Source organism: Leptonychotes weddellii, chromosome 5 (assembly GCF_054177405.1).
Source record: "Leptonychotes weddellii isolate Sample4059 chromosome 5, ASM5417740v2, whole genome shotgun sequence".
NCBI lineage: Eukaryota > Metazoa > Chordata > Mammalia > Carnivora > Phocidae > Leptonychotes > Leptonychotes weddellii.
In genome coordinates, this window is record NC_138373.1 from 74,463,961 (window position 1) to 74,491,035 (window position 27,075).

The 27,075-nt window shown below is 36.4% G+C and overlaps 2 protein-coding genes across 4 annotated transcripts; both read left to right on the forward strand.

Moving 5' to 3' along the window:
* CLEC1B (C-type lectin domain family 1 member B) lies at positions 1-9,590 on the forward strand. Of its 2 annotated transcripts, XM_006732115.3 has the most exons (6): positions 2-182; positions 811-909; positions 2,130-2,249; positions 2,415-2,566; positions 5,682-5,788; positions 7,613-9,590. In XM_006732115.3, exons 1-6 carry the CDS (start codon positions 53-55, stop codon positions 7,755-7,757), a joined length of 753 nt encoding a protein of 250 aa, XP_006732178.2. In that variant the 5' UTR covers positions 2-52; the 3' UTR covers positions 7,758-9,590. The 2 variants fall into 2 exon arrangements, with proteins under 2 accessions (XP_081677320.1, XP_006732178.2); XM_081821194.1 differs by lacking the exon at positions 811-909 and having other exon boundaries at positions 1-182.
* Positions 9,591-10,846: 1,256 nt separating this feature from the next.
* CLEC9A (C-type lectin domain containing 9A) lies at positions 10,847-26,383 on the forward strand. Of its 2 annotated transcripts, XM_006732116.3 has the most exons (6): positions 10,851-11,906; positions 13,596-13,676; positions 21,822-21,968; positions 23,651-23,802; positions 25,004-25,125; positions 25,826-26,383. In XM_006732116.3, exons 1-6 carry the CDS (start codon positions 11,816-11,818, stop codon positions 25,956-25,958), a joined length of 726 nt encoding a protein of 241 aa, XP_006732179.1. In that variant the 5' UTR covers positions 10,851-11,815; the 3' UTR covers positions 25,959-26,383. The 2 variants fall into 2 exon arrangements, with proteins under 2 accessions (XP_081677324.1, XP_006732179.1); XM_081821198.1 differs by lacking the exon at positions 13,596-13,676 and having other exon boundaries at positions 10,847-11,906.
* Positions 26,384-27,075: the final 692 nt, after the last annotated feature.

Sequence of the window (27,075 nt, forward strand, 5' to 3'; positions counted from 1 at the left end):
GCTCCACCTTACCAGAGAGGGGAGGGTCACAGACTGGCAGGCACTGAAATCTATGTGTGGACACAACATTTCTGCGAAGTCATTGAACCCTGAGCTCCCTTGCAGTCCGAGGGAAGCCATGCTGGACGAAGATGGATACATCACCTTAAATATTAAAAATCGAAAGCCAGCTCTCACCCCAGGTAAGAATACCCGGAGCCAGGGATTTGGAAGTTAATTATTGAAATAGGTCAACCCTACTTTCCTTTCTCTACTAGTGACAGCACATATAGTTTTATTTTATTTTCCTGATGATCTTCCTGCTCTATAGAATTCCAGTAATATCTACTTAGGCTCAGACAGACTTATTTAGAATATAAGCTACAAAAGATAAAAGCAGGAACATTATAATAAGGCTTATAATAAGGAAAAAATAATAATGCCGGACGGAATAGAAGCCAAGAGAATAAGAGGAAAGAATGTTTTACAACCTCATTTTCTAAGCTGTCAGCAAATGGGTATGATTCTTCAGTTGTTGCATATAAAAGCAATTATTTATGGGGGTGGGCACAAAACAAAACAAAGACACACAAAACCTTAACAGTTATATTTTGACTCAGAGAAAAGTCCGTTGGAAAAGGGTTGTACTTGCTATTGGGAATGGGAATGGGTTGTACTTGCTATTGATCACCAAAGGAACACCAGCAAGATCTGGCAATGAAGCTGTTTATAACACTCAGAAAGCCTTGAGAGGGCAGGGGACAGGGGTGATGCTGCCCCAAAGCTATGCCATACAGCCTGCCCCCTAACATCTGTATTCTATGTCTACAGTTGACCCTGCTTCCTCACCTGTGTGGCGTGTGATGGCTTTGATTCTGCTGACCTTGTGCATGGGGTTAGTTGTTGGGCTGGTGGCTCTGGGGATAATGTGTAAGTATTGATTCACTGCAAAAGATTTGTTCTGGGGAAAGCAATACCTAAGGGTCCTGGTGTATGCCACTAGGTTTGATTGTCACTATGTATCTTTGTTGCTACTTCAATCATTTTATACATGGCTGCCAATACATTCTCAATAAAGGAGAACTCTGACTTTTCTGTTCTGATTCAAATCGCTTTAATTAAAATTATTTTCAAGTTTTTAAACTGGTTTTTAAGATTGCCTAAGGTTTAGATCCACACTATCTTTTCATTTTTTTTCTCCCTATCCTGCATATCTTCAGTTCCAGCCAACATGGACTTTTCTCAGTTTCACAAATAAATCCTCTTTCCCTGACTGAAATTTCTGTCCATTGTATTCCCTCTTCCTAAAGTGCCCTCTTTCCCACTTTGTTTAATGAATGCATTTACTTTCACTCAGAAGCAATTCATATCCCACCTAATTTATATATTTTTTCTTTTTATAAATCTAAAAGCGCTCCAATGTCGCATTACCCCATGTAGCTGTTGCTTGTTTGTGTGCTTGTTTATTTGTTAGAATGTTTTGTTCACCATCTTTTATTCACCTGAATATCATATTTTGAACACAGCAAGAAATCAATATGTATTTTTTAAATAAATGGATATTTTGATATTACATGAAAAACAAAATAACAGAGGTCATTCACCTCTGAAATCTGCTTAGAAATCTGTATTCAAAGAAATATCAAAACAGGGGCGCCTGGGTGGCTCCGTCGTTAAGCGTCTGTCTTTGGCTCAGGTCATGATCCCGGGGTTCTGGGATCGAGCCCCGCATGGGGCTCCCTGCTCCGCGGGAAGCCTGCTTCTCCCTCTCCCTCTGCCCCTGCTTGTGTTCTCTCTCTTCCTGTGTCTCTCTGTCAAATAAATAAATAAAATCTTTAAAAAAAAAAAAAAGAAATATCAAAACATTCGTTTTGGGCACGCAATTTGATCATGGCATTTTCTTATTTGTGACTGTCTCCTTCATATAGTTCACTTCTTCTTTTGGATAACCATCAGGTGTCAGTTTTGCGTAGTTCTTAAATTGTTCTTTATACACCCCTTTACCCAGACCCCTTTGCAGTACTCATTTACTCACGTGCTAGTAAACACTTTACAGATTGACAATTCTACCAAAATTAAAGTTCATTGAAAGGTCTCTGCATCACCCTTATGATCCTGATTACAAATTATTATCTAATTTTTACATCTAGCCGTCACAGAGCAAAATTACCAACAAGTGGAGAATAATAATGTCTCAGGAACTCTGCACCAAGTAGCAAAGAAGTTCTGCCAATATTTAATAAAACAATTGGAACAAAAGAGCAGTGTCAGTAAGTATGGTTTTGTAACCTCTTCATCTCCGCACCCCCCCCCCCCCACCCGGAGTATTTCTGTGATGTTATCTGTAGGGAATCTGGAGATCTGCAGAAAACACTGAATATGGGGGAAAAGCAAAAGTAAAAAGTATGGATTCCTATTCTTGGTTTCACCTTAAGGCCATAAATGCAGCCCATGTGACAGAAACTGGAGATATTATGGAGATAGTTGCTATGGATTCTTCAGGCGCAACTTGACATGGGAAGAGAGTAAGCAGTTCTGTATTAACATGAACGCTACTTTGCTGAAGATCGCGAGCCAGAACGTTCTGGTAAGGAGAGTCCTATGTCAAATATTTTGGAGTCATAAGAAGAATCTTAAGTGAAACATTTGACGTTAAAATCTATATCTATATTTCTCATGTCTTCCAGTCTGTGCTAATCTGAGAACCTTATCAAGCCCAGTAGAAATGACCACATTCAAGAATTTCTTAGAAAGGGGTAAAATGAGTTAATGAGACTGAGAGTTCTGGCGTTACCTCTGTGACAAGTCATTTCACTTTTCTCAGCTTCCTTGGTTGCATTTACTAATCCATAAAAGAATCTGAAAGTATAAAGAAACTCAATATCATTGTAAAATATAAAAAGCAGTGCCACCCCAATATTACATGAATCCTCAGTTCCTGCTAAATTGTTGAATGATTGAACTCGAACAAACCATGATGCAGACTTTACCTTTTCATAGGCTCTTCCATAGTTTTGGGAACAATCTCATTTGTGAAACACACAGGATTTCAGTTGAAATTTTTCTACTAAACGTCTCCTCTTCCAGATTTTTCTCTTTGACAGCTTCTAACAAAGGCTTTATTTTGAAGCAAAATATGTTCACATCCACTCATGCGCTCTCCCTTTATTATTTAATGTAGCTTTTCTCTTTTTTTTTGTGAATCCTGGGAGCAAACCAGAAACCAAGCCTTGGAGTCTCCCTTCTGCCAAATGATAGATTTATTAAGACATTTTTTGAAAGGCAGAAATTCTCTATGGTGTTTAACCTACAATTTCCAATATGGTAATTATTCACATTCTGTATATTAAAAATGAAAGCAAGGGGCGCCTGGGTGGCTCAGTCACTAAGCATCTGCCTTTGGCTCAGGTCATGATCCCAGGGTCCTGGGATCGAGCCCCGCATCGGGCTCCCTGCTCCGCGGGAAGCCTGCTTCTCCCTCTCCCACTCCTCCTGCTTGTGTTCCCTCTCTTGCTGTGTCTCTCTTTGTCAAATAAATAAATAAAATCTTTAAAAAAAATTTAAAAAAAAAAGCAAACCGGAGATCTGGATTTGGGCTGTGTGCAGAGATTAAACCGAACTCAAATAGTCAAGCCAGTCATATTCTACAGAACTGCTATAACTGATCAGCAAAACTGACTTATATTTTCCTGAGCTGAAGTCCACAGTAATGGGCCAGACATGAGGAGATCATTCCAGTGACACTCAAGATCATTTGTTGCCTTGTTACTATCCTCTAACTCTCTTTGTGGACTCAAACTAATAGAGAAGATATTCAGGTAAGTAAATTATCTTTCTTTCCAATCAGGCAAAATAAGAGAGTGTCCTAAAATCTCAACTTCAATAACAAGAGATTAACTGGAGACATACAAACATGTCTTGAATCTTGCACTGATGCCAGGTTGGAGGTTTATAAATGAAAGAAATAATGTCATTTTTGAGAAACAAAGAATAGTTGAATTTCAGACAGAATATATTTCCTATAGTGAGGTATATAATATGGATGTATTTTAAAGAATAGAACAGGAGTTAACAGAAAGGTGAGGGGTAGCTCAAGCTTTAAAAAATAAGCAGTCAGGGTGCTTGGGTGGCTCAGTCAGTTAAGCATCTAACTCTTGGTTTCGGCTCAGGTTGTGATCTCAGGGTCTTGGGATTGAGCCCCATGTTGGGCTTCATGCTCAGAGGGGAGTCTTCTTCTTCTTCTTCTTTTTTTTTTTTTAAAGATTTTATTTATTTATTTGACAGGGAGAGACACAGTAAGAAAGGGAACACAAGCGGGGGTAGTGAGAGAAGGAGAAGCAGGCTTCCGGCAGAGCAGGGAGCCCGATGCGGGGCTCAATCCCAGGACCCTGGGATCATGACCTGAGCTGAAGGCAGACGCTTAATGACTGTGCCACCCAGATGCCCCTCAGAGGGGAGTCTTCTTGAGATTCTTTCCCTCTGCCCCGCACACCACCCCCGCACCGTGCACATGCTCTCTCTCTCAATCTAAAATAGATAAATCTTTAAAAATATCAGTAAGTGTCTGCTTTTAGCTCAGGTCATGACCCCAGTGTCCTGGCGTCAAGCTCCACGTCGGGATCCCTGCTCATGAGGAGTTGGCTTCTCCCTCTTCCTGTGTCCCTCCCCCCTGCTCATGCTCTGTCTCACTCGCTCTCTCTCTCTCTCATATAAATAAGTAAAATCTTTAAAAAATAATAATAAATAAATAAGCAGTCAAAAGTGACTTTCACACAGTATCTCTTATGGAATGCCATTCTGTGTCTCACTTCTGTTAAGAAGCTTGAGTCATTTCTTATTTGCTAAGAATGCATTCTCACCTACCTCTTTTCCTGGGAGGTATGAGAGTACATGAATATTTGACTCTTTTTAATTTTGTTACCCATGGATCGACTGATTGATTGATTGATTGACTGATTGACTTATCCATTAATTTGACAAATATGAACTGGAACTATTTCAGAATCTGAACCTATGAAGTTAATAAAACAGAAGTCTTTAACCTCAGGGAGCTTATGTTCTAGTTGGAGCAAGAGGCAATAAACAAAACAAATAAGTATAGTGTATCATACAGTAAATAGTGACAATTCCTAAGTAGAAAAAGGCAAATTAGAAAAAACAAATGCTGTTTGTAATCCCTTTGAGAAAGACATCATATAATTCCTTTTACTCAGTCAACTAAAACAAATTAATACTTCCAATGTAAACATTGCAGGCTACTACAAAACTAAGCTAAGCAATGAAACCAAAGCAAGTAGAAGTTAAATGTAGGGAATGAAAACGTTTCACCAACAATGTATTTCTTTTTTTTTTTTTTTTAATTTTCCTTCTCTAGTTGTTTACCATTATCTTATTTAAGAGCCATATTTGGTACTCTATTTGAAACTCTAGTCTTCAATCGATGGAAGATAAACGTGTAGAAAGGTTAGAATATCCGCCTTCTGTGAACATTTTTTTTTCCTGTATTCTACAAGCAATTTTTTTTATTCTAAAACAAGTGAACTTGGCGCAATTCTAAATATCAAATATGATTAGTTAACATTAACGTAGACATACAATCTAACTTGTTGTTGTTCAGGATCTTATCATGAAACTTTGTCTTTACATCATTACAAGAATTGTGGAAGCAGGTTGACTATTATATTTATCTGTGTTTGCAATAGGAATACATGAAGTCTAGGACTGGATTAATGCGTTGGGTTGGATTGTCCCGCAAGAACCCTAATGAAGTCTGGATGTGGGAAGATGGCTCTGTGCCCTCCAAAAATGTGTAAGTTAATGGACATTCAGAATACAAGGCACAGCTAGCAAATTTTATTCTTGAGATCCTCTACCCTCTTGAAGGCACACTACTTAAAAGTTGAGAGGTGGCTCGATGACCTACTGTGTGCTACAGAAACAGCAGCACACTCACTGACACCCTACTCCTAATGAGTGAACCCTGGTAATAAGACAATTCTACTTTACTTACTTTCCCATTCCTCTGCTCTTTATCTAAGTCACAATCCACCTCTATTCCCAATATTTTTCCCCATTCAGTTCTACCCTCAAATTTACCATTAGAACGTGTGTGTGTGTGTGCGCGTGTGTGCGTGTGTTGCTTGATCTGATTCTCTTCACATTTTTCTAGAACCAAATGATCATTCTTGTTATTTTATGGTTGAACGTGATTGCTTTGAGGATTCTTTTGGCTTTTCAGTATCATTTTACCTACTCTTCCTCCCTAGGGGTCTCCAAGAATCAGGCACACCATCATTCACAAGGTGTTTCTAATGTTCGTATCATAAGGCTCCATCCTTGTACAGACAATCCAGGCAAAGGAGGCATTTTTTTAATGTGGCTTTCCAATCTCCAATCTAAAGACCTTTGCCCATCTTGTATATCAAAACTGAAGGTCTCTCCAGTCAAAATTAAAACTGATAACCACAACCTGTACAACCTGATCATTACTTAAAATTTCAATTCATTTATTCAACAGATACTAAGTATTTACTATGGGTAAATACTATGCGCAAAGGATACTGCAAGTACAAGCAGACTTCTTCATAGATCTTGAGCTTTATCTCCTATCATTTCCTGCCTCATTCACAATATTGCAGGCCAACTGGTGAACCCTCTGTGCTTTCAACAAATTAAACTTGTTTTGTTGTCTTAGGGCTTTTGTACTTCACTGTTTTCTTCTAGACTGTTCCACTTCCAGAACTCCATGATGGGCTCCCCCTTGTGACTCATGTGTCTTTTAAACATCCCTTCCTCAATGAGGTTGACTTTAATTACCCAAACTAAATTAGCTTCCTTCCACACACCCCCACTCGAGTCCATTATCACGCCATTTCTTTTCTTCGTAACTCTTACCACTCTCTGAAATTTTCTACTTGTTGGCTTCTTACCAATATCCTCTTACTATAATGTAAGTTCCCCAGTAGAAGAGACCGTGTCCCTGTTTACTCTATCAATATCAGCACACAAAACAACTTTGGCACATAGTAGGTATCCCATGGATATTTGGCGAATAAATTAGATCTATACATTTTTGTTCTCTTGTCATAAGCAATGCAGCGGGGAATATAGACAAGTTAACAGGCAATTACAATAGAGTGTGCTGCCTTATTTCTGCTACCCTACAACATAAATCCTCATTTCAAAAATATTTAATCAACTTTCTTTTCCTTGAGCTCCTTCCCACTCTGTACAGCTACTTGCCCTACAGGGCTCTCCCATCTCCTCTCTGTTTATCTAAATCCTACCCTTCTTTCAAGACAGAACTAAAGTGTGATCTTCTATGAAAAGATGAAAAGATAAAGCCTTTCCCATCATTTTCAAGATCCCATCCATCTCTTTCTCTGGGCTCCTATTGTGCTCCTGCTCACTTGTTCCTTAATCAATGCTGTACTAAATTGCTATTGAGTTACTCAGCTGTACATACTTAATACTCCCAAGCAGATGGAAAATTTCTCAATGATCTGAATGTTGTTTTTTACTTTTATCCCCATACTTTTTGTTTCCATTTTGTGAGACAAAATACTTTCATGCAGAGTTTGTTGACTGCTTATATAGCTTTTGAAGGAACTCATTCTACCTTTTCCATTCACAGGTTTCAGGTTTCTGGAAATGAAAGAGAAAATATGAACTGTGCTTATTTTTATGATGGGAAAATTTACCCGACCTTCTGTAAGAACAAACATCATTTGACGTGTGAGAGGAAGGCAGGCATGGTGAATGTGGACACACTACTTTAATGCAAAGAGATGAGCAGGATGTCATAGACAAGTGCTTGATTATACAATGAAAGATCTGGATGAAGTACTCACTAGCCATAAAATTGCTTATTATTCCCTTTATTCCCCTTGGAGTCATCTTTACCTCATCTTTTCTACCAATATCACCTCATCCTTTCTTTGTATATCCCTTTATACTAAGGGATGACTTCACCCCTTCTTTATACATCCAGAATCCTGTCTGTGAGTTGATCATTTGTTCTCAATTGTTCCATTTCCATGGATTTTCTTTCTTCTTGTCTTCATTCCTAATTATCTCAGCATGGTATGATTCACCACATCTTCGGACATAAACATATACACTTTAAATTGAAATAAGAAAGGTTAGGAGTTAATTGACTCAAGTTGTGCAAAATATCTAAGTCTGAAAGACAGCATAAGGTAGTGGAAAGAATACTAAACCTGGAATCAGTAGAACAATCTAGATGGTGTGATTCCTTAATTAACGTACAACCGTGGACCAACTAGTCACGTAACCTCTTTACCATTCATTTTCTCATATTTCAAATAGAATAACACCCATTACTTCACAGCTGTACAACCTAACAAAACATGGGAGTAGTAGCTATGTCAGAAATTCCATAAAGGCCAACGTCATGGCTTTCCCATTTGCTGTTGTATGCCTGGCACCAAGCATGGTTCCTGGCTCACTGGAAACAGAAAAAAATAGTTGCTTTTCATTATGTGAGAAACACCACAATCTGTAAAACACTACACAATTATAATTTGGATTCCAGGTCCACCTTTGGTCAGATTCTACAGCAAGGGAATTAAAGTTTCCTTCTGGGGAAGGAAAATGAAATTTCTGTGCAAGGAACTTGATAGTGTTTGAAAATAAGAAAATACTTCTTAAGAAGGCCTATAGGCAAGTAGACAAAACAGCAAGTACAAATGTTTTATCTTTTCCTGACAGTTCTATGTTTGGTTTTTGCTGAGCAACTCATGAAGTATTTATGGATATGTGGTGAGGCAGCCTTTCACAGGATAACAGGCAAAAATTGCACTTCTTTCCCACAGCTTCCCTGAAGCTGCTTTTTCTTCTTACATTGGTAGTAACAAAATTTATGAATATGATTCTCAAACATCTCAACTGAGATGTTTGTTAAAACATGCAGATACTCAAGCACAAATACTCAAGGTTCTCAGTTGGAAGGCTGAGGAGACACTGAGACCTGGGCTTTTAATAAGCTCCCCTACCTGATTCTGATCAAGTACTTTTTAATACATTTTGAGAAAAGTTACATTGAAACTTACTCCCTATGTGGCTTTTGCTAAGTTACTCTGTTTCCTCATTTATGAAGTGGGCTTAATATTATTATTTTACTCATAGGTAATAGCGAGGATCATTTAATATAATATATAAAGCATTGACCAGAGCATCAAGCATGTAATAAATAATAAATATGTATTATTTTATACCTTTGAGCACTAATACTCAAAGACACTTGAATCATTGTCTTGTTTTAGACTATCAGTAAGCAAGCAGATTTGGGGGGACTGAGGAAAAATAACATAGATACCTCAAATTCTGCTTCTACTTCAAATGTCTTGAGATCTTGGCTTTTGGGAGATAGTACATTACTGTTTTTTTTACTTGTTGATTTAGAGAAATGGAATAGGAAATAGTAATTCAGAAAATCATCCAAAAAACAACCAACCATGTCTCTGGACTTCAGTGTTTTATTACCCACAAATGGAAAAACATTTATTTATATATTACTATATGGCACAAGTAAATTTCAAAGAATAATATCTTAGTTTGTGACAAAAATGCAATTAAAAAATGTAAACCAACCAACTGTGCCTACAAAGATTCTTTTTTCTGGTACTCATATCAAAATCATCTTACACATGACATCAGAATAGCACAAATTTTAGTAGCACACGCTCCATGATCAGACCACCTAGTTTCAAATACTAACTCTTCCACTTACTACGCAAGTGAACTTCGGTAAATAATTTGTCTTCTCTGTGCTTCAATGTACAATTAAGTTACAATGTACTCATAACAGTGCTTATTTCACAGAGCTGTTTTGAGAATCAAAGTAATTAATGTAAAAACCCTTTGAAACAGTACTTGGAATGTAATGAATAATAAGTAACATGTAGTATGATATAAAACATCAAAAGCAAAGCAAGTAACAATAGTCCCTTATTGGAAGAGCCCAATGTTTCCCCCAAAGAAATTTATCAGAGAATACATGGTATTAGAGAAAACTGGATCTTTCTGAGCTTGATATTTAGCACTGATAAAATTTGAGAGCACCTAGAAATTGATGACAACTCATTAAATTTCTGTTCCTCTGCTCCCAACATTAGTCTTAATGCCTATTTGGTATGCTTATGGTTTCTTCCTCTTTTTCTCCTCAAGGTAGAAATCATTACATAATGAAAGCTGCAGAGAGTTAAGTCACTTTATTTTTCAGGTCAGAATCTCAGGTCACATGAAAATCATTTGAAATATTTGGAGAATTTGCTGGATATTCTCCGTTTACCTCTTGAGATCCTCTTAACCCCACCCTGTGCCTTGTGAGGCAGAACTCAAGTGAACAGCACTGTTTGGGGCAACTTTCCTCTGGCTTCCAGTTAATTTAGCTATTGAGAAGTACTTGCAGTAATCAAAGGGTCAAAGGGTGAAAGGAGAGATTGGTCAGGGTACTCCTCATTCCCTTGGCTCTCTCCCTACCATGCCATGTTTGGCAAAGGCTGCATGTTCCCTACCTTAGGCCATGGCCCCTATCAGATACCCTCCCCTTAACTCCTCAGGCGGAGGGGTGATGACATCGTGACAGCGCATAATTCACCACCTCTTTTTGTTCCAATTAATCTTTCCCCAAACTTTATAAACAGTGTCTTTTTTCAATGCCCTGAGATTACTCCTTGAGTATGTCATTTGTTTTTCTTTGCTATAGAGATCAATGATTGATTCAGGGAGATACTGAAACAAAAGAGAACATTGCAATTTTGCAGATTGTTGAGATTTGCAAACTATAAATTACCAAGACACGACCTTTGGCCATAAGGACAAATGGCCAATATGTGAATGATGATTAAAATATCAAGTTTCTTAATGCGATAGTCACAGGATGTGGCAGAAATGGCCGTCTATCCACTAAATAATTTATGCTTCTCATTTAGAGTAAAGTTGTCATCAAAAGTTTGCTAACCAGGCAAAAATTACATTTATCAGGCCCAGCCTCTTAGATCCAAACAAGGGCATTACATTAATGGATGTGGACGTGACACATGTTACTTCTAGTTTATGGCTTTCAAGAGGCCGATGTGGATTTGCCATCTTCTCTTTTCCTTTCTAAGGGACTCCAATGTCTCACAAGATAGAAGGAGCTTGGGTCCCATTTGGAGGAAATCTCTCCACTAACCAGGATTACTGGAGCTAAATTGTTATGTGAGCAAGAAATAATCTTTATTGTGTTAAACAACTGATTTTTTTTGAGACTTACTTGTCACAGAAACTACATTACCTTAACTAATATAGTGGGAAAATTTATTTTAGGGATGAAATCCCTTCTTAGAAGCTTTTTTGTTTAAGGATACACAGTGATCTACAGCTCCTTCACCGTGGCTTGTCCGATGTGAGCTAACCTCAGATCTTTGCTGTCTAAGTCGTCCACATGCTTCATGCCCTGTACCAAAATATAAGTGCATTGTTTGCATTGTTTGTCTATTCTTTTTATCTTGATAATAACCCAGTGCTATCACCTTCAACATCTGCTGGACTTCAGAACCCAGAGCAATAACCTATTTTACTTTAGGCCATTTCAAGTTCAGTTTCTTTTCTCGTTTCCTTCTTTAACAAGTTGTACACTGGCTTAAACTTCATAAACTTCTACTTTCTAGATGAAGATGCATCTATTGTATCCCTTAAACCCAAACGTAGTTTCCCACTGGTGTGAGAAGTAGCCAATTTCAGTTCTTTCACGAACCTGCTCCTACCACAAGAAGAGGTATCTGTCTTAGCTTCTCATGTGGACTGCCTTAGCTATCACAGCATCTCAGACATGCAGGAGGAAGAAACATACACCTCTCTTCAGTGGGATGATCCAACACCAAGCCCTTACCAGAAACATCTGTCTTCCACCAAATATTCAGGTAACCAGTTCTGATTATTTAGTCCAAGACTTTGAAGTTTATGCTTTGTTTCTTATTCCATGATGAGCCCAAGGTGACTTTTCTAATGATATAACCCACATATGGGTCTGATAATGTGCATTATATAATAACATTAAAAAAATAAGTGATGTGTAAGAGTAAGTAAAGGTGTAAAAGGAAAAAAGCAATGGATTTGACAAATATATAGTACCTTTTTTCCCTCTCTCTTGCTGGAAAGACAAAGAATTCTGGGATTTGGAAGATAAATGAAAGAAATCATAGATTTTTTTTATTATTTTAGTTCCTGCATAAAACGCCCTAAAAATTACCTGACAAACACTAGGAAATAAAGAGAAAACATAGGTTGAAAAACGGACAAAACTTGCCAGCCTGGAGCTGTGTGCTGTGGTGATCAGTTCTGGTGTTCTTATTTAACATGTGTATTAGCTTCTTATTATTTTAATAATAAATTACCACAGACCAGGGGGGTTAATACAACACAAATTTATTATCTTACAGTTCTAAAGATCAGAAGTCCAAAATAGGTTTCACTGGGCAAGCTGTTGTCAGGGCTACATTCCTTTAAGAGGCTCTAGCTAGGGGAGAATCCATTTGTTTGTGTTTTCCAGTTTCTAGGGCTGCATTTCTTGCTTCACTTGGGCTCATGGCCCCTTCTTCCATCTTCAAAGCCAGCAGTGCTATGCCTTCAAATTTCTTCTTGCTTCCATCATCATATAGCACCCTGACCACTGACCTCTCACTTATAAAGGCCCAGATAAAACAGGATAATGTCCCCATCCCAAAATCCTTAACTTAATTACAGTTTAAAGTCTTTTTTGTCACATAAGGTAATATTTACAAGTTCCAGGGAGTAGGACATGGGCGCTTGGGACAGGGGCATTATTAAGCCTACCACATAATCTGAAGATAACTTTTATTTTTTCTCTGATTAGTGTTAAGAATATAACAAATCACAAATTCTTCATTTTTCTTTCCTGAATAGATGCAAAGTTACCTGGAAAAAAAGTGTTCCTCATTCAAAATTGTATGTTTAAAAGAAATATCTCTGAACCAATCATGTTCAAGTGGTGCTGAAAAGAGATGAGAGATGCACCACAGTGTTTCTCTTTTGAAAAATAAAACCTTGCTACCTGTTTTGCTATAGTCTCTAAAAGATTGTTGAAAAAGAATACATGTAACTAGTTAGTAAGCTTGCGATATTATATAAGGATAAGAGGAGTATGTTACTTAACCTATTGGATTTGACATCTTTCAAAATCCAGGGTGTTCTGGGGTACCTGGGGGTCTCAGTTGGTTAAGCATCTGCCTTCACCTCAGGTCATGATCCCAGGGTCCTGGGATCGAGTCCTGTGTTGGGCTCCCTGCTCAGCAGGGAGTTGGCTTCTCCCTCTGCACCTCTCCCTCCCCCTGCTTGTGTGCTTGCGTGCTCTCTCTCCCTCTCAAATAAATAAATAAAATCTTTAAAAAAAAAAAAAAAAGGTGTTCCAAGTTATAACTTGCATTTCAAAAAGTTGGAATTCTTTTTTCCTGTTACCACAGTTCCCATGGCCTCAAGGATTCTCTAGTAAGAATGCTCATTCTTTCTTTCACTCAGTCTAGTTTCATTCTGGCCCATCTCTTTCACTTACTTTCTCTAACTCAGTGTCATTGCCCCTATGCCTTGTTCAGGAGCATGGTGTCTGGTGATGGTGATTTCATGTATTCTCTGCGTGGGCTCAGTAACAACCTCTGTTTTCTTGGGGATCAAGTGTAAGTACAAAAGGATATCTTCAAAATAATCTATATACATATATTTCATATACTTTATACATTACAAACATACATATACACTGCATGTAGCTTTATATACAATTCTGTATATGTGTATCATTATAAATAAAATGTCATAATTTATAAATAGAAAAATCAATTAGAAACATGTAAATGCATATAACTGATGTAAAATAATGGCTTCCTATTTTTTTTTTATTTTTTGAGAGAGAGAGAGAGACAGTGCATGAGTAGGGGGAGAGACAGAGGGAGAGGGAGAGAGAGAAGCAGACTCTCTGCTGAGCAGGGAACCCCACTCAGGGCTTGATCCCAAGACCCTAAGATCATGACCTGAGCCTAAGTCAGATGCTTAACCAACTGAGCCACCCAGGTGCCCCTTGGATGCCACTTTTAATAACTTTTAAGGTTCATTTGCAGTTTGTTTAACCTAACTCTAATGCCATAGAGTCTCTTTGGGGAAAATAATGCAAATAATTACTTATATGATTCAATTTGTGAGTCATATTAGCATGCTAAAGGATGCAACTAACAAGATTTCAGTATAATGCTCTTTCTTTTCTAAATATGTATGTATTCTAAACTTATGCAGAATATTTTAGTAAGTTTTTCACTTTATATTAGGCAAAGTAGAATTTAATAAGTTTAATGCAAATCTGAGCACTTCATATAGGCCATATTTAATCACATTTTTTTTTAAGATTTTATTTATTTACTTGTCAGAAAGAGAGAGATACAGAGCACAAGCAGGGGGAGCGGCAGGCAGAGGGAGAAACAGGCTCCCCACTGAGCTGTGAGCCCCATGCGGGACTCCATCCCAGGACCCTGAGATCATGACCTGAGTCCAGGCAGACACTTAAGTGACTGAGCCACCCAGGTGTCCCTTTAATCACATTTCTTTATTTCCTTTAGTCTAAATTTAAGATGTGTTTTCATATCTGGCAAGTGAAATTTTTATAAAATATAATTACTGGGCTACGATTCCAAAAAACAAACAAAAAACTAACAACCTGCATTATCACTCATGCTAATACTAAGAAATATGCTTAGAAAGACAGAGATAAAGGTTATTGTCCAGATAATTCTTCCCTTTCGTATGCCCTAGCAAATCATTTCTTTATGTTGGAGACTTTAGCTGGTGAGGGAGAATTATGAGTTCTACAATGAGGAAGAGATCAGATTTGCTTCCACAAAGTACAAGAAACTTAGTCTTGTTCATGTTAGCTATGAGCTTATTTTCCTGATTGTTCTTAGAAAATTGTTTTAAGCGGCGGGTGAGTGGCTCAGTCAGTTAAGCGTCTGCTTTTGGCTCAGGTCATGACCCCAGGGTCCTGGGATACGTCCTGAGTCGGGCTCCCAGCTCGGTGGGGAGTCTGCTTCTCCCTCTCTTCCCTCCTCGTGCTCTCTCTCACTATCCCTGTCTCTCTCTTTCTCAAATAAATAAATAAAATCTTTTAAAAAAAAGTGTTTAAGGGGTGCCTGGGTGGCTCAGTCATTAAGCGTCTGCCTTTGGCTCAGGTCATGATCCCAGAGTCCTGGGATCAAACCTCGCATCGGGCTCCCTGCTCAGGGGGAAGCCTGCTTCTCCCTCTCCCACTCCCCCTGCTTGTGTTCCCTCTCTCACTGTGTCTCTCTCTGTCAAATAAATAAATAAAATCTTTTAAAAAAAAAAAGTGTTAAAAAAAAGAAAATTGTTCTAAGAATTACTAGAAGGTCAATAAATAATTTTTACCTTGTCTATCATCTGAAAAGAAATTTCACTGCTCACAGCAAATGTTAGCACTTCCAGAAAGCTTTCCTTATCTCACCCTATACTCCCTCTGTGCTTCATATAAAAATGCGTTATTTAAACCAAATGCAAGTCCATTTTTTTAAGAAACTCACATTTAAATATCTATTTATCAAATGGACAAACTGGAAATCGATTGCGTAGTTGAAAGAGAACTAACAGATAAGTCAATTAACAACTAATAATTCAGTTTCTTCTCTAAAACCTGGGCACTTTGAACGGAATATTGCTGGGCTCCATTCTAATGACAGTACAAGAATTCATATTTAACTGGCATTGCAAATATCAAAAGATACGGTTTAAATATCACACCTATATGATAAATTTCAATGCTGCTTTATAAATATGAACTACCTGGGGTAAGAAGATAAAACAAATGAAGCATAAAGAACACTTTCAATTAAAAACAAGATTAACTGAAGATGTAATATGTAAAGCAATATCATTAAGTGATTGGGATATAGAATTTGTCTATATATAAAAATGAACCTGTAGTCTCCAATCACCAATTATTGCATAGCCAAAAAGCACATAGTACATACTAAGGATGTTCATAAAAGCATACTCTACATTTTTTCCATGTCCTCAAAAAAGTTGCTGTCCAATATATATTTACTTTTGTCTTTCTCTCTCTGCAGTTCATGAAATCTGTTTAGATGAATTATCATGTTCCTAACAAACTCTAGGTCATTTTAAATTGTACTAATTAATTTTGACCCACAAATCCCACTTTTGAAAACTTTTTCTATAGATGAACTTGCATGTAGAGCAATGGGGTAAAAAAAAAAAAAAAGATTGGAAAAACTCAAATGTCTTTCATTAAGGGACCATTTAAATTAACAATAGTACATCCACATCATGGAATACCATGAAACAAGGAAGAGAAAGAGAAGGAGAAACAGAAGGAGGAAAAGAAAAAGGAGAAGGAAGGGCAGGAGGAAGAAGTAGAGAAGAAGGAAGAGGAGGGTGAGGGGAAGGAGGAGGGGAAGAGGAGAGGGAGGGAAAGAACGGGTAAGGAAAGGGGGAGGGGGAGAAGCAACAGCAGTAAGAGCAGCTGCTCTCTATGGACTGATATGTAAATGTCTTCATGATACATCCTCAAGTGAAAAAGCAACTTTTAATGTATACACTACCCCACAATTTGATTGAGAACGGATATTTTCTTCATATGCCCAGTGACACTGGAAGGATATATAAGAAGTAACTAAAAATGGGGTCAGGAGAGGGGGATAGGTGGTGACAATGTCAGTGTTTATTTATTTTTTTAATGTTGTAATTCTGTGGATGTAGTATGTATTAAACAATTTTTTTTTAACTCCCAAAACAAAAATTGGGGAAGAAAATATTCTGATGAGAATAAAAGAAAGCCAGCCAGAAAATAAAGCATTTAAAACTTCCAGCAATTTCTGGAAAATGCTTACAAATAAAAGTTTTGGTTTTCTTTTGTTTTGTGTTAATAGTTATAAATACTTTAAAAACTTTTAAATATTACTACACAAATGTAAAATATTTTTACCATTTGGCTTTTGTTCAAGTATAGTGACTTTCATTTTTTTGCTACCAATCCTGTCATTTGCCAAGGTCATCTTATACATTCTCAAAACATTCTTAGGGCTTTTATTAAGTAAAGCCCGTTACAGAAACAAAAGAGTTGTGTTAAACAAGAAGCAGTTTGTTCACTTCAAATTTCCTAACTAACTGCTTGTCTTTGCTAGTTATAGATTATGTTATAGCCAGTAGATTTTGAGTTATAAAAATCTTATTTAATTTTTAATTTTTAATAATTATTGCATCTTAATCATCATTCCATTTCAACAAAAAACATTAAATGTTTTCTCCATGAAAATTTTCAATGTAAGAGAAAGGTCAATACTAATATTTAAATTACATATATAACCACATATGATGTATATAATTTAATATACATAGTAAAAACACAGACATGTTTCTGACAAAGAGTAATGAATGAAATCTATATCTTGTTTAAAATATGATATCAAAGTAATGAATGGGTTAATTACAAATTAATCTTATATACCATCAAAAGTAAATCCATAGATATCTGACAATAAATAACTGATAAAAATTAATCAGGCTACATTGATATAAAAGAACGCACTGCAGTAATTTAAAGAAGTCTTCTAGAACTATTGTTACTAACACGGAGATATGGTTACGCGATATTTTCCCATGAAATAAGCAGATTGAAAAGTCAGTTATGGAAAAATATAGTTTTATAAAAATTATATGTAAATAGATGTATTTTTTACATACAAATATGGAAAAAGGTTTCAATAGATATAAACTAAATGTTAACAACTGTTATTTGAATGGTAGTTTAAATGTAAGAAGTAATTTCTTGCTTTCTTCCAACTGTTTTGTATTTTCTGTTTTTTCCTACCAGATGACTTATGCTAATTACTTTCTATTTAAAAAATTCTATAGTGCAAAATATTTTCTAAAAAATCAGATTTTTCCATTTGTTTTTACTAGTCCTTTTCATTTTTTTTTTTTTAAGATTTTATTTATTTGACAGAGAGAGACACAGCGAGAGAGGGAACACAAGCAGGGGGAGTGGGAGAGGGAGAAGCAGGCTTCCCACTGAGCAGGGAGCCTGATGAGGGGCTCGATCCCAGGACTCTGGGATCATGACCTGAGCTGAAGGCAGATGCTTAATGACTGAGTCACCCAGGCACCCCTTCTTTTTCATTTTCTTAATTCATCAATTAGATATATCATATAATATCATATAATAAACACTTTTATTTTGGGGGCTTTAAAAACATTTGTCTTACATTCCCCTAAGTAAATATATTGTTTAATCTATATTCTTCACTTGTTGCAAATTGATTACAAGCCCAACACCAGTAAAGGTACAGTACATTGCTCCCATATAAGGAGAAACTAAAGAGAAGTCTCATTTCCCTTTCTACAGTTTTATTACAGTTTTATGTAGTACAACCTTTTCAGATCATAATAAACAAAATAGCAATAACCTCAAGAATATAGTTAACCTAGAAAAAGTTCATCAAAATTCAAAATTTTGGAAAAGGAAATCTCCAAACATGCCAGATTATAAATAGAATAAAATAAATAACATCACCGTCTTACTCCCACCCTGGTTACATCCAACCTTTTGCTAAGAAGAAGGAACATAATCCAAGCCACTAGCAGCCGGGATTACTTGAGCCACCCCAGTTGGGTAAGGCATAACCATCCATTGTCCATAGCTCTTGAGCAAAATATAGAAGAGAGGGTGAGAGTCATAGAGCATATTGAAAAAGATTAGTATATTTGTAATAGTAGACCCAAAAGTAGAAGACAGAGAGAGTTAGACAAAAGTAATATTACTTTAAGACTTACTGGATAAATATTTTCCAAAATGGGTTAAAAACATTAAGCCATAGGTTCAAGGAATTCTATAAAAAAACAATCAGCATAAAGAAAATCAATATCCTTAAGAAAAATATTTAATAAAATAGGAATAGATACTTTACAGAATGATTTTTAAAAAGAACTGACTTGGGGCACCTGGGTGGCTCAGTCGGTTAAGCACCTGCTTTCCACTCAGGTCATGATCCTGAGGTCCTGGGATGGAGCCCTGCATCGGGCTCCCTGCTCAATGGGGAGCCTGCTTCTCCCTCTCCCTCTGCTTGTCAAAAAAATTAAGTTTTAAAAAAAATCTTAAAAAAAAGACCTGACTTAAAAAGCTAGTCAGACTTATAAGGAAAGAACTACAAAAAAATATAAAAATAATATGAAAATGGGAGGACTGGCCCTGCCGAATATTGAAATAAATTATAAATCTAAAATAATGAAGGCAGTGTGGTACTGACCTAGGAATAGATAAGCAGGTGGATTGAATATCATTAAAACAATAGAAATACATCAAAGTAGTTTATTGGAAATTACAGTAAGCTAAAGATGGCAATTAAAAGAGGATGAGGAGGGGGTTATTCAGTAAATGATATGAGACCACAATGTCGCCATCTAGGGGAAAAATTTGGAAGTCATACCGCATAAGTTCCAACAAAATAAATTCCAGCTTAACAAACTGATGGGTATTAAAGAGGGCACGTTCTGCATGGAGCACTGGGTGTTATATGCAAACAATGAATCATGGAACACTACATCAAAAACTAATGCTGTAATGTATGGTGATTAACATAACATAATTAAAAAAATAAAAAATAAATAAATTCCAGCTACATCAAAATATGAAAGTGAAATATGCTTGTAAAAAGTATGATCTCAGGTGTAAGATTTTTGCCCAAAATGACTCAAAAAGCATCTGATGTATGGGGGGTGAACTAGCACAAGCAAAGTCAAAAGACACATTGGGAAACTTGTGGCTCATATCACACACAAGCTAAGTTTACCCAAATGCAAGTGCACTAACATGATCAGTTAAGCAGGATTGGTTGCTAAAGCAGATTCACAGGACCTGAAATGACAATGCTTACAACTCCATAGTTTATTACAAGAAAAGGATGCAGTTTAAGAGCTGCATTAAAGTCAGGATATGGTCTGGAGAGGCCAGGTATAGACAAGTACTTTGTCCTTTCTCTGTAACTATCTCCTCAGGACAAAATTTCGCTTTTGAGTCAGGAACCACTGATGTGTATGTCCACAAAACACTTCGGTAGCAGGGAGCCCCAAATGGAGTCTTGCTTGGTAATTTTTATATTATGCTGACCACATAGGATATTTCTTTCTTTCTTTCTTTGTTTCTTTCTTTCTTTCTTTTTCTTTTTTTTTTTTAAGATTTTATTTATTTATTTGTCAGAGAGAGAAAGAGAGAGAGAGAGCACAAGCAGGGGGGAATGACAGGCAGGCAGAGGGAGAGGCAGGCTCTCCACTGAGCAAGGAGCCCAATGTGGGACTTGATTCCAGGACCCCGGGATCATGACCTGAGCCGAAGGCAGACACTTAACCCACTGAGCCACCCAGGTGGACACCCAGGTGTCCCCACATAGGCATATTTCTTCCAGGTAACCAGCTTCAACAGCAGAGCCTGCTCAGGATCTCATTGTAACCAGGGGCAAATCATCAGTCACATGGCATCAGTAAACAATGCTGACAAGCTAGTATCATCTGACCAAAAAATCCTCAGACTGATGATTACAAAGCTACACTATTAGTCAATATGTCTCATCCTTTGTCCAGAGGTCAGTGCCAGGCAGGAACTTTAGAAATACTGTTCAGGCTGAGCCCAGGCCTGTTTGAATGCATTCCCACAGCACAATAAGGACCTCATATAAAACAATAACGAAAAGACCAGAAACCCAATGAAAAAAATTATAATATATAATTATATCTTATATATAATTATACACTTCATAGAAAAGGAAATGCAACAGACATCTATATATATGAGAAAAAGTTTCAACACCAAGCATAAAAAGGGAAATGCAAATTCAAATGATATTGAAATGCCGTTTGCAACAGCTTACATGGAGGGTAATTTGGAAATATCTAATACAATTTAAATGCACATAAACTTTGACCTAGCAACTTTTCTTAAAAATATACTTGCATATGTGTGAAATTACGTCTGACTAAGGTTCTTTATTACAGTATTTATTTATGGAATACCAAAAGATTACAAATAGTCTGAAAGTCAGTAGGGAATGACTAACATAAATCAAGATATATGCATACAATGGAATCTGATACAGTTATAATGAAAGAACGAGAAAGTTCTTTATACACTGACATGGAATTTTGTCCAAAATATATTTTAAGTGGTAAAATATGAAATATTAAAATATCAAAAACCATATAAATAGATTGTTACTGTTTGTATAAAGAGGGGGCATTTTATATTCATTTACTTGTAAAATTCAAAATATATGTGGAAGAATAAAAAAGAAATTCGTAAACTGACGCTCTAGGGGAGTGAAGTTGGGTGCATCCAGGTGGCAAAGGGGTTTTTGCTCTGTATCCTTTGAAGTTTTTGATTTTTTTAATTAAAAAAAATTTTTTTAAGATTTTATTTATTTATTTGAGAGAGAGAGAGAGAGAGAGCACAAGCAGGGAGGAGGGGCAGAGGGAGAAGGAGCAGCAGGCTCCCTGCAGGGAGCCAGCCACAGGGCTGGATCCCAAGTCCCTATGATCACAACCTGAGCCCAAGGCAGATGCTTAACCGACTGAGCCACCCAGGTGCCCCAAAGTTTTTGATTCTTGAACAGTGTAAATTTTAAACAAAACTTTGATGTAAATTAAAGTCATAAAAATAACCAGTAATTTGTAGTTGTCCTTAGTCTGTATGGAAGAATTACTTTGTTCTAATTTGTCAGTATTTTTAGTTAAGAATGATTGTTATTTATTGTTTGAAGTGTTCCAGGTATCCACTATTGCAATGAAGCAGCAAGAAAAACTCATCCATCAGGACAGAGCACTGTTGAATTTCACACAATGGAAGAGAAACCATAACCTTCAGATGAAATATTGCCAAACCTTGATGCAAAACTCTTTCAGTTCAGGTAATTGATATAAAATCAGCTTCCACTGTACAGATACAAATGCAGGAAACAGTAGCACTCATTTTACTGTCTGCAAAATTGCAGACAGAATTTTAAAATTGGGAGGGACATAATTTTGATCCACACTCCAGTTCAATGTTTTTTATATATTTATATATTTCAGTATATATAATGCAGATTTAAAAAACACACACTCAAATTTCAAAGGGAAATGTGTAGGAGTAGCAGATCCGATTTTTTTTTAAAGCAGCATTTTATGTTTTAGCCAATCACTCAAATTTATAAGTGTATCTTTAATTATAGTCCTAAATTCTTCAATATGCTTAGTTTAAACACTGCTTTAGATTCAAATTTAAATATCTCTTTGAGCAGAAAAATCATTTTTAAAAAATCAGAGTATTTACCATAAAATTATAACAATGTAGGGTTCAACTCTTTTTAAAAATTCTATGCCTTTACTTCAGTTTTGTCTTTTACATCTCTCACTAGAATCTTAAACCTAAAACAGCCTTATTTCTACGTGCAGTATAGTTTGCCAAGTATTCTATGTTTACTTAATTCACATTAATTGTCCCTGTAGTGGATATCATTTAAATAATCACCAATGAGAGACATCAAAAACCTACCTTCTGGTTGAAATTTAGTCAAATAAATGTTTACAGAATCCCTGGGTGCCCAACAGTGTTTTTAAATATTACAGGCTTTTGCAAGCATGAATTAGCCCCACCTCTGAGCCATTAACCTTGAGACGATGGCAATATCCATTTTGGAGACCTACAAATTTAATATGTCCTCCAAAATTTCAGCTGCCTAGTCTTGCCATAACAATAGTCAAGACACAGATTAGCATAGATTCCAAACAAAAGATATTGAAAAGCTTCAAATAACTCAACATCCAGGCCCTGGACACTGATAATGAACTATTTGTGACCCTAAATAGAAGGCCTCTCTCTAGAAAGTAGAGTTCTGGAAATTTCAGTCTTTCCCTCTGTGCAAGAAACACTTGGTCAAGTTCTTGCGTTTTGGTCCCCTCTTATAGTCTTGAGCACAATTCTTTTGTGAATACATTTTTTCTTAAGACAGGTTTCATAAAACTGATCAAACAATATGGCTTCCTTCTAAGTTATATCCAAGTCCTGAAATAAGCCTATTGGTCATTTATGTTTTTCTCCAATTTTCCTCACCCACATATTTTCAAATCAGCCGTCAAAGTGCACTGTTTGTTCTGTCCATTCTATAGGAAACATTTTCATGTTTAACTCTCAGAATTTACACATCAACTTGAAACTTATTATCAGCTTGCCTAATGGTCCAGCATATATTCCAACTAAATTGGGCGATTAAGATTAACAGACACAAAACAATAAGTAAACAATGAAGACTATACATGATGTAAGCTTAAAGAGAGGAAAGATTTATAAAAATAGAATCACCAACTCAGTTGTTATAGAAGAGGAACAATTTGGGAAAAAATACTCTGAAATTAATTTTATCTTAAATTCTTACAGACCTATTGCAGTTGGAAATGTAGAAATCTTTCTGTGGTAAGGACCAATGCATCTGAACCATTTGGTTACAATGGTTTTAACTTCACTGGGGACAGGACAAAGGTTTCTTTTGAGGAGATGGGCTACTAATGTTTTTATAATAATTTTAACAAAGTGAAATGTTTCTATTCAAAGCCCATAACTGCAACCCTTGTCCAGACAACTGGATTCAGAATGGAGGAAGTTGTTACCATGTCTTTGAAAACTGGAAACCTTGGCACACCAGTAAAGAGGACTGTTTGAAGGAGGGTTCTAATCTTCTACAAATAGACAGCAAAGAAGAAATGGTAAACAGCCTCTCATGGTTTCATATCATTCTGAAAATACCTTGATACACATTAAAACCAAGGACTGATTCTAATTCGACAGAATTTCTTAATATTCTATAACAAAAATATATTTATTGTATATAATAAGGGTTTAAAAGAGACAATGTAGGAATTACCAAGGTTTGTTTTCCTTTTGATTGGACAAAAACAAACAAACAGGAAGCTATCCAGAAATCAAGGGGAATATGTTAGTTGTATGTCCTTTGTTAATCAAAAAGGAGAGGGAATAAGGGAAATACCATTTTGTCACTTGTTAATTCACTCCAAGATATACATATATCATAATTTTGTATATGCTTCAAATTTGTTATTTTCAATGCTGTTGGGAAGTGTAACAACCAATAAAAATTTTGTAATTAAAAGGAAAAGCAGAAGTATAAAAAGGGAAGTGATGTCATGAAATGGCAAGGTCTATAAAAATAAGCCTTTGCTAAATGAAATGTTTAATTGACATTAAGTCTGCTTTACTAACATCTTAACAAACATCTTAAACAGTGTTTCCCTGAAATCTTTTACCCATAAATATGTGTGAGGTAGAATACACAGTTACACATTTATGACCTTATTAAAAATGTATGCTTGTTATACTCAATAATTAGTTAAAGTTAATTTTTCCAAAAATAATGAGAGAACAATTTAAGGATATGTTAAGGATATGCAGTAAACCCAGGCAACTTGGACTTACAACGATTATAGGTTTACACTATTTTTTCTGTGCAAATTTGGTGACAAAATCAATAATGTTTTTTCTAACAAAATATGCCTACAGTTAACTTGCCTCTGGAAACTCCTAAACTATTGAAGTATGCTGGGAAAGAATGATCTGTGTGGTCTATGATGTCAAGGATGTTTTTACTTTTCCTAATAATGAAGGTTCAGTATAACACCTTGTTTTGACATATATTCTCTGTCAAATTCTGAGTCTGTTAAGATTATTTTAATACCAGATGCCTATTTTCCCCATAGTCCTCAACACCCCATCTATCATATAGCAATAAAAAAATCTATAAAATGTATCACTTCTTTTAAAAACCCTCTGTCTTGTTCTCTAGCTCTCAAGTTCCCATTAATGTCTGTCTAGGCAAAATGCTACACTTTATATTTCATGACAGTTTGTTGTTTTCCCCTCAGTTCACTGTTCAGGTCTTGTTTCTTCTAGGACTTTATCACTGACAGCCTGAGGACGGTCAAAAGAGGCTATGATTACTGGGTGGGGCTGTCTCAGGATGGACTCAGCAGAGCTTGGCTTTGGGAGGATGGCTCCTCTCCTTCCCCTGACCTGTAAGTGTCTGAGAGAAATGTTACAAGAAAAAGTAGAAACATGAGGGAATTCCAAAGTTTATTTTATTTTATACCTCAGATTTTCTCCAGAAGACATAGCCAGCATGATAATTTCACAGGTTTTTGACTGGAATCAAAGCTGAGGTAATTTCAGAGTAGCTTCATGGCTTCCAAGTCTTCCTACTTCTCGGCCCCCTGCCATTACATTCTAACACAATTCACATCAAAATTTGAGAATCTGAATGAACAATATAATTATCACAGATGTTTCCTGTGTATTATTTAATGGCTAGCGAGTGCTAAGGGAAAGAAATTATAGTAACTATTAAGAGATTTCCCTATTAAGCTTTTTACTTTTATTTATTTATTTTTCCCTATTAAGCTTTTTAGATAGAGCTAGGGAGATTGGTGAACAGGATTAGGTGTTTTAGTATTTTGAAAATTAAGAGTCAGGAAAGAGATCCTAAGTTAGAGCCTATTTTTGTGTATGTATTTCCCTTAATATGAGGTTTTTGATATTATGTTAACATATTTTTATTGAGAGAAAACACCGCTATTACTGAAGGGGGGGGGATGCCACAGGAGGGTACGATATTAAAACAAAACAAAACAAAAAGCTACCTACCTCTCATCAGTTACCCACAAGAACATCACTGTAAGCCCCATACCTAATGTCAGATTCACTGATTTGCTTCTTCAGATCACCAATACAGACACTCCAATCAACTGACCAGCTCTGTGGATATTTCAAGGTCAAGTTCCTTTCTTCTGCTAACTGCAGCATTTGGAAATATTTTATCTGTGAGAAGTATGCATTAAGATCCTCTATCTGAAAGAAATTGTACCAGAAGAGATCTATTACGGTAGTATGTTGAACAGGACATTGGAAAACCTGCCACAAAATTCCAAAGAGCAAGTGCAGAAGTAAACCCAAGTGTGGGCTATGAAACTACCTACCCGGACTCAAAACCTATCTCTACATTTACACTGGGCAATTTTCTTCAATACTTTCCAGACCTTCACTTGACATTGTTTAAACTGCCAAGAATAAAACTGGTTTATAGCTACAGAGGACAAAATCCTGAAAGGTTGAGAACAAACTGAAGAAAATTTATTTCTTTGTGTTTTTTTTTTTTTCCTCTAATCTAGAGTGACTATACACTCCACACAAAAATCTATAAGCCACTGGGGGGAGATGATGCATTTCTAACTGACTGATTTTTAAAAAATTAATAAATAAATGTGGCCTTTTAAAGTCTCTACCTGCCAGATTTTTCTATGCATTTTCTGCTATCGAACCAGTAGGATGGTCGGACAGAGATGTGGATTTTCAAATTAGAAGGAAGACAGGAGCTATCTGCTGTGGGTAGGACAATACCCTTTTAGGACTGCAGAATTCTACTGGACACGTGAACTACCAGCACTTCATATAAGCAGAAGTAATAGTCAGGCTGCGAATACCAATGAATGTCCAGTAAAGGACAGCTGTGAACTTCCTTCCTTTTTCTCACTGACTGTCCCCACCACTCACAAATCAAAGGGCTCAGGTTGGGACTCTCAAGGTTAACACTCCAGCACTTTTTTTTTCTATTTTTTTAAATTTTAATTCCAGCATAATTACCATACAGCATCATATTAGTTTCAGGTGTACAATATAGTGATTCAACACTTCCATACATCATCCAGTGCTCATCACGACAAGTGTATTCCTTAATCCCCATCACCTATTTCACCCATCCCCCCACCCACCTCCCTTCTGGTAACCATCAGTTTGTTCTCTAGAGTTAAGTCTGTTTCTTGGCTTGTCTCTCTTTTTGTTTTTTTCCTTTGCTCATTTGTTTTGTTCCTGAAATTCCACATACGAATGAGATCATATGGTATTTTTCTTTCTCTGACTTATTTCACTTACCATTACACTCTTTAGCTCCATCCATGTCATTGCAAATGGCA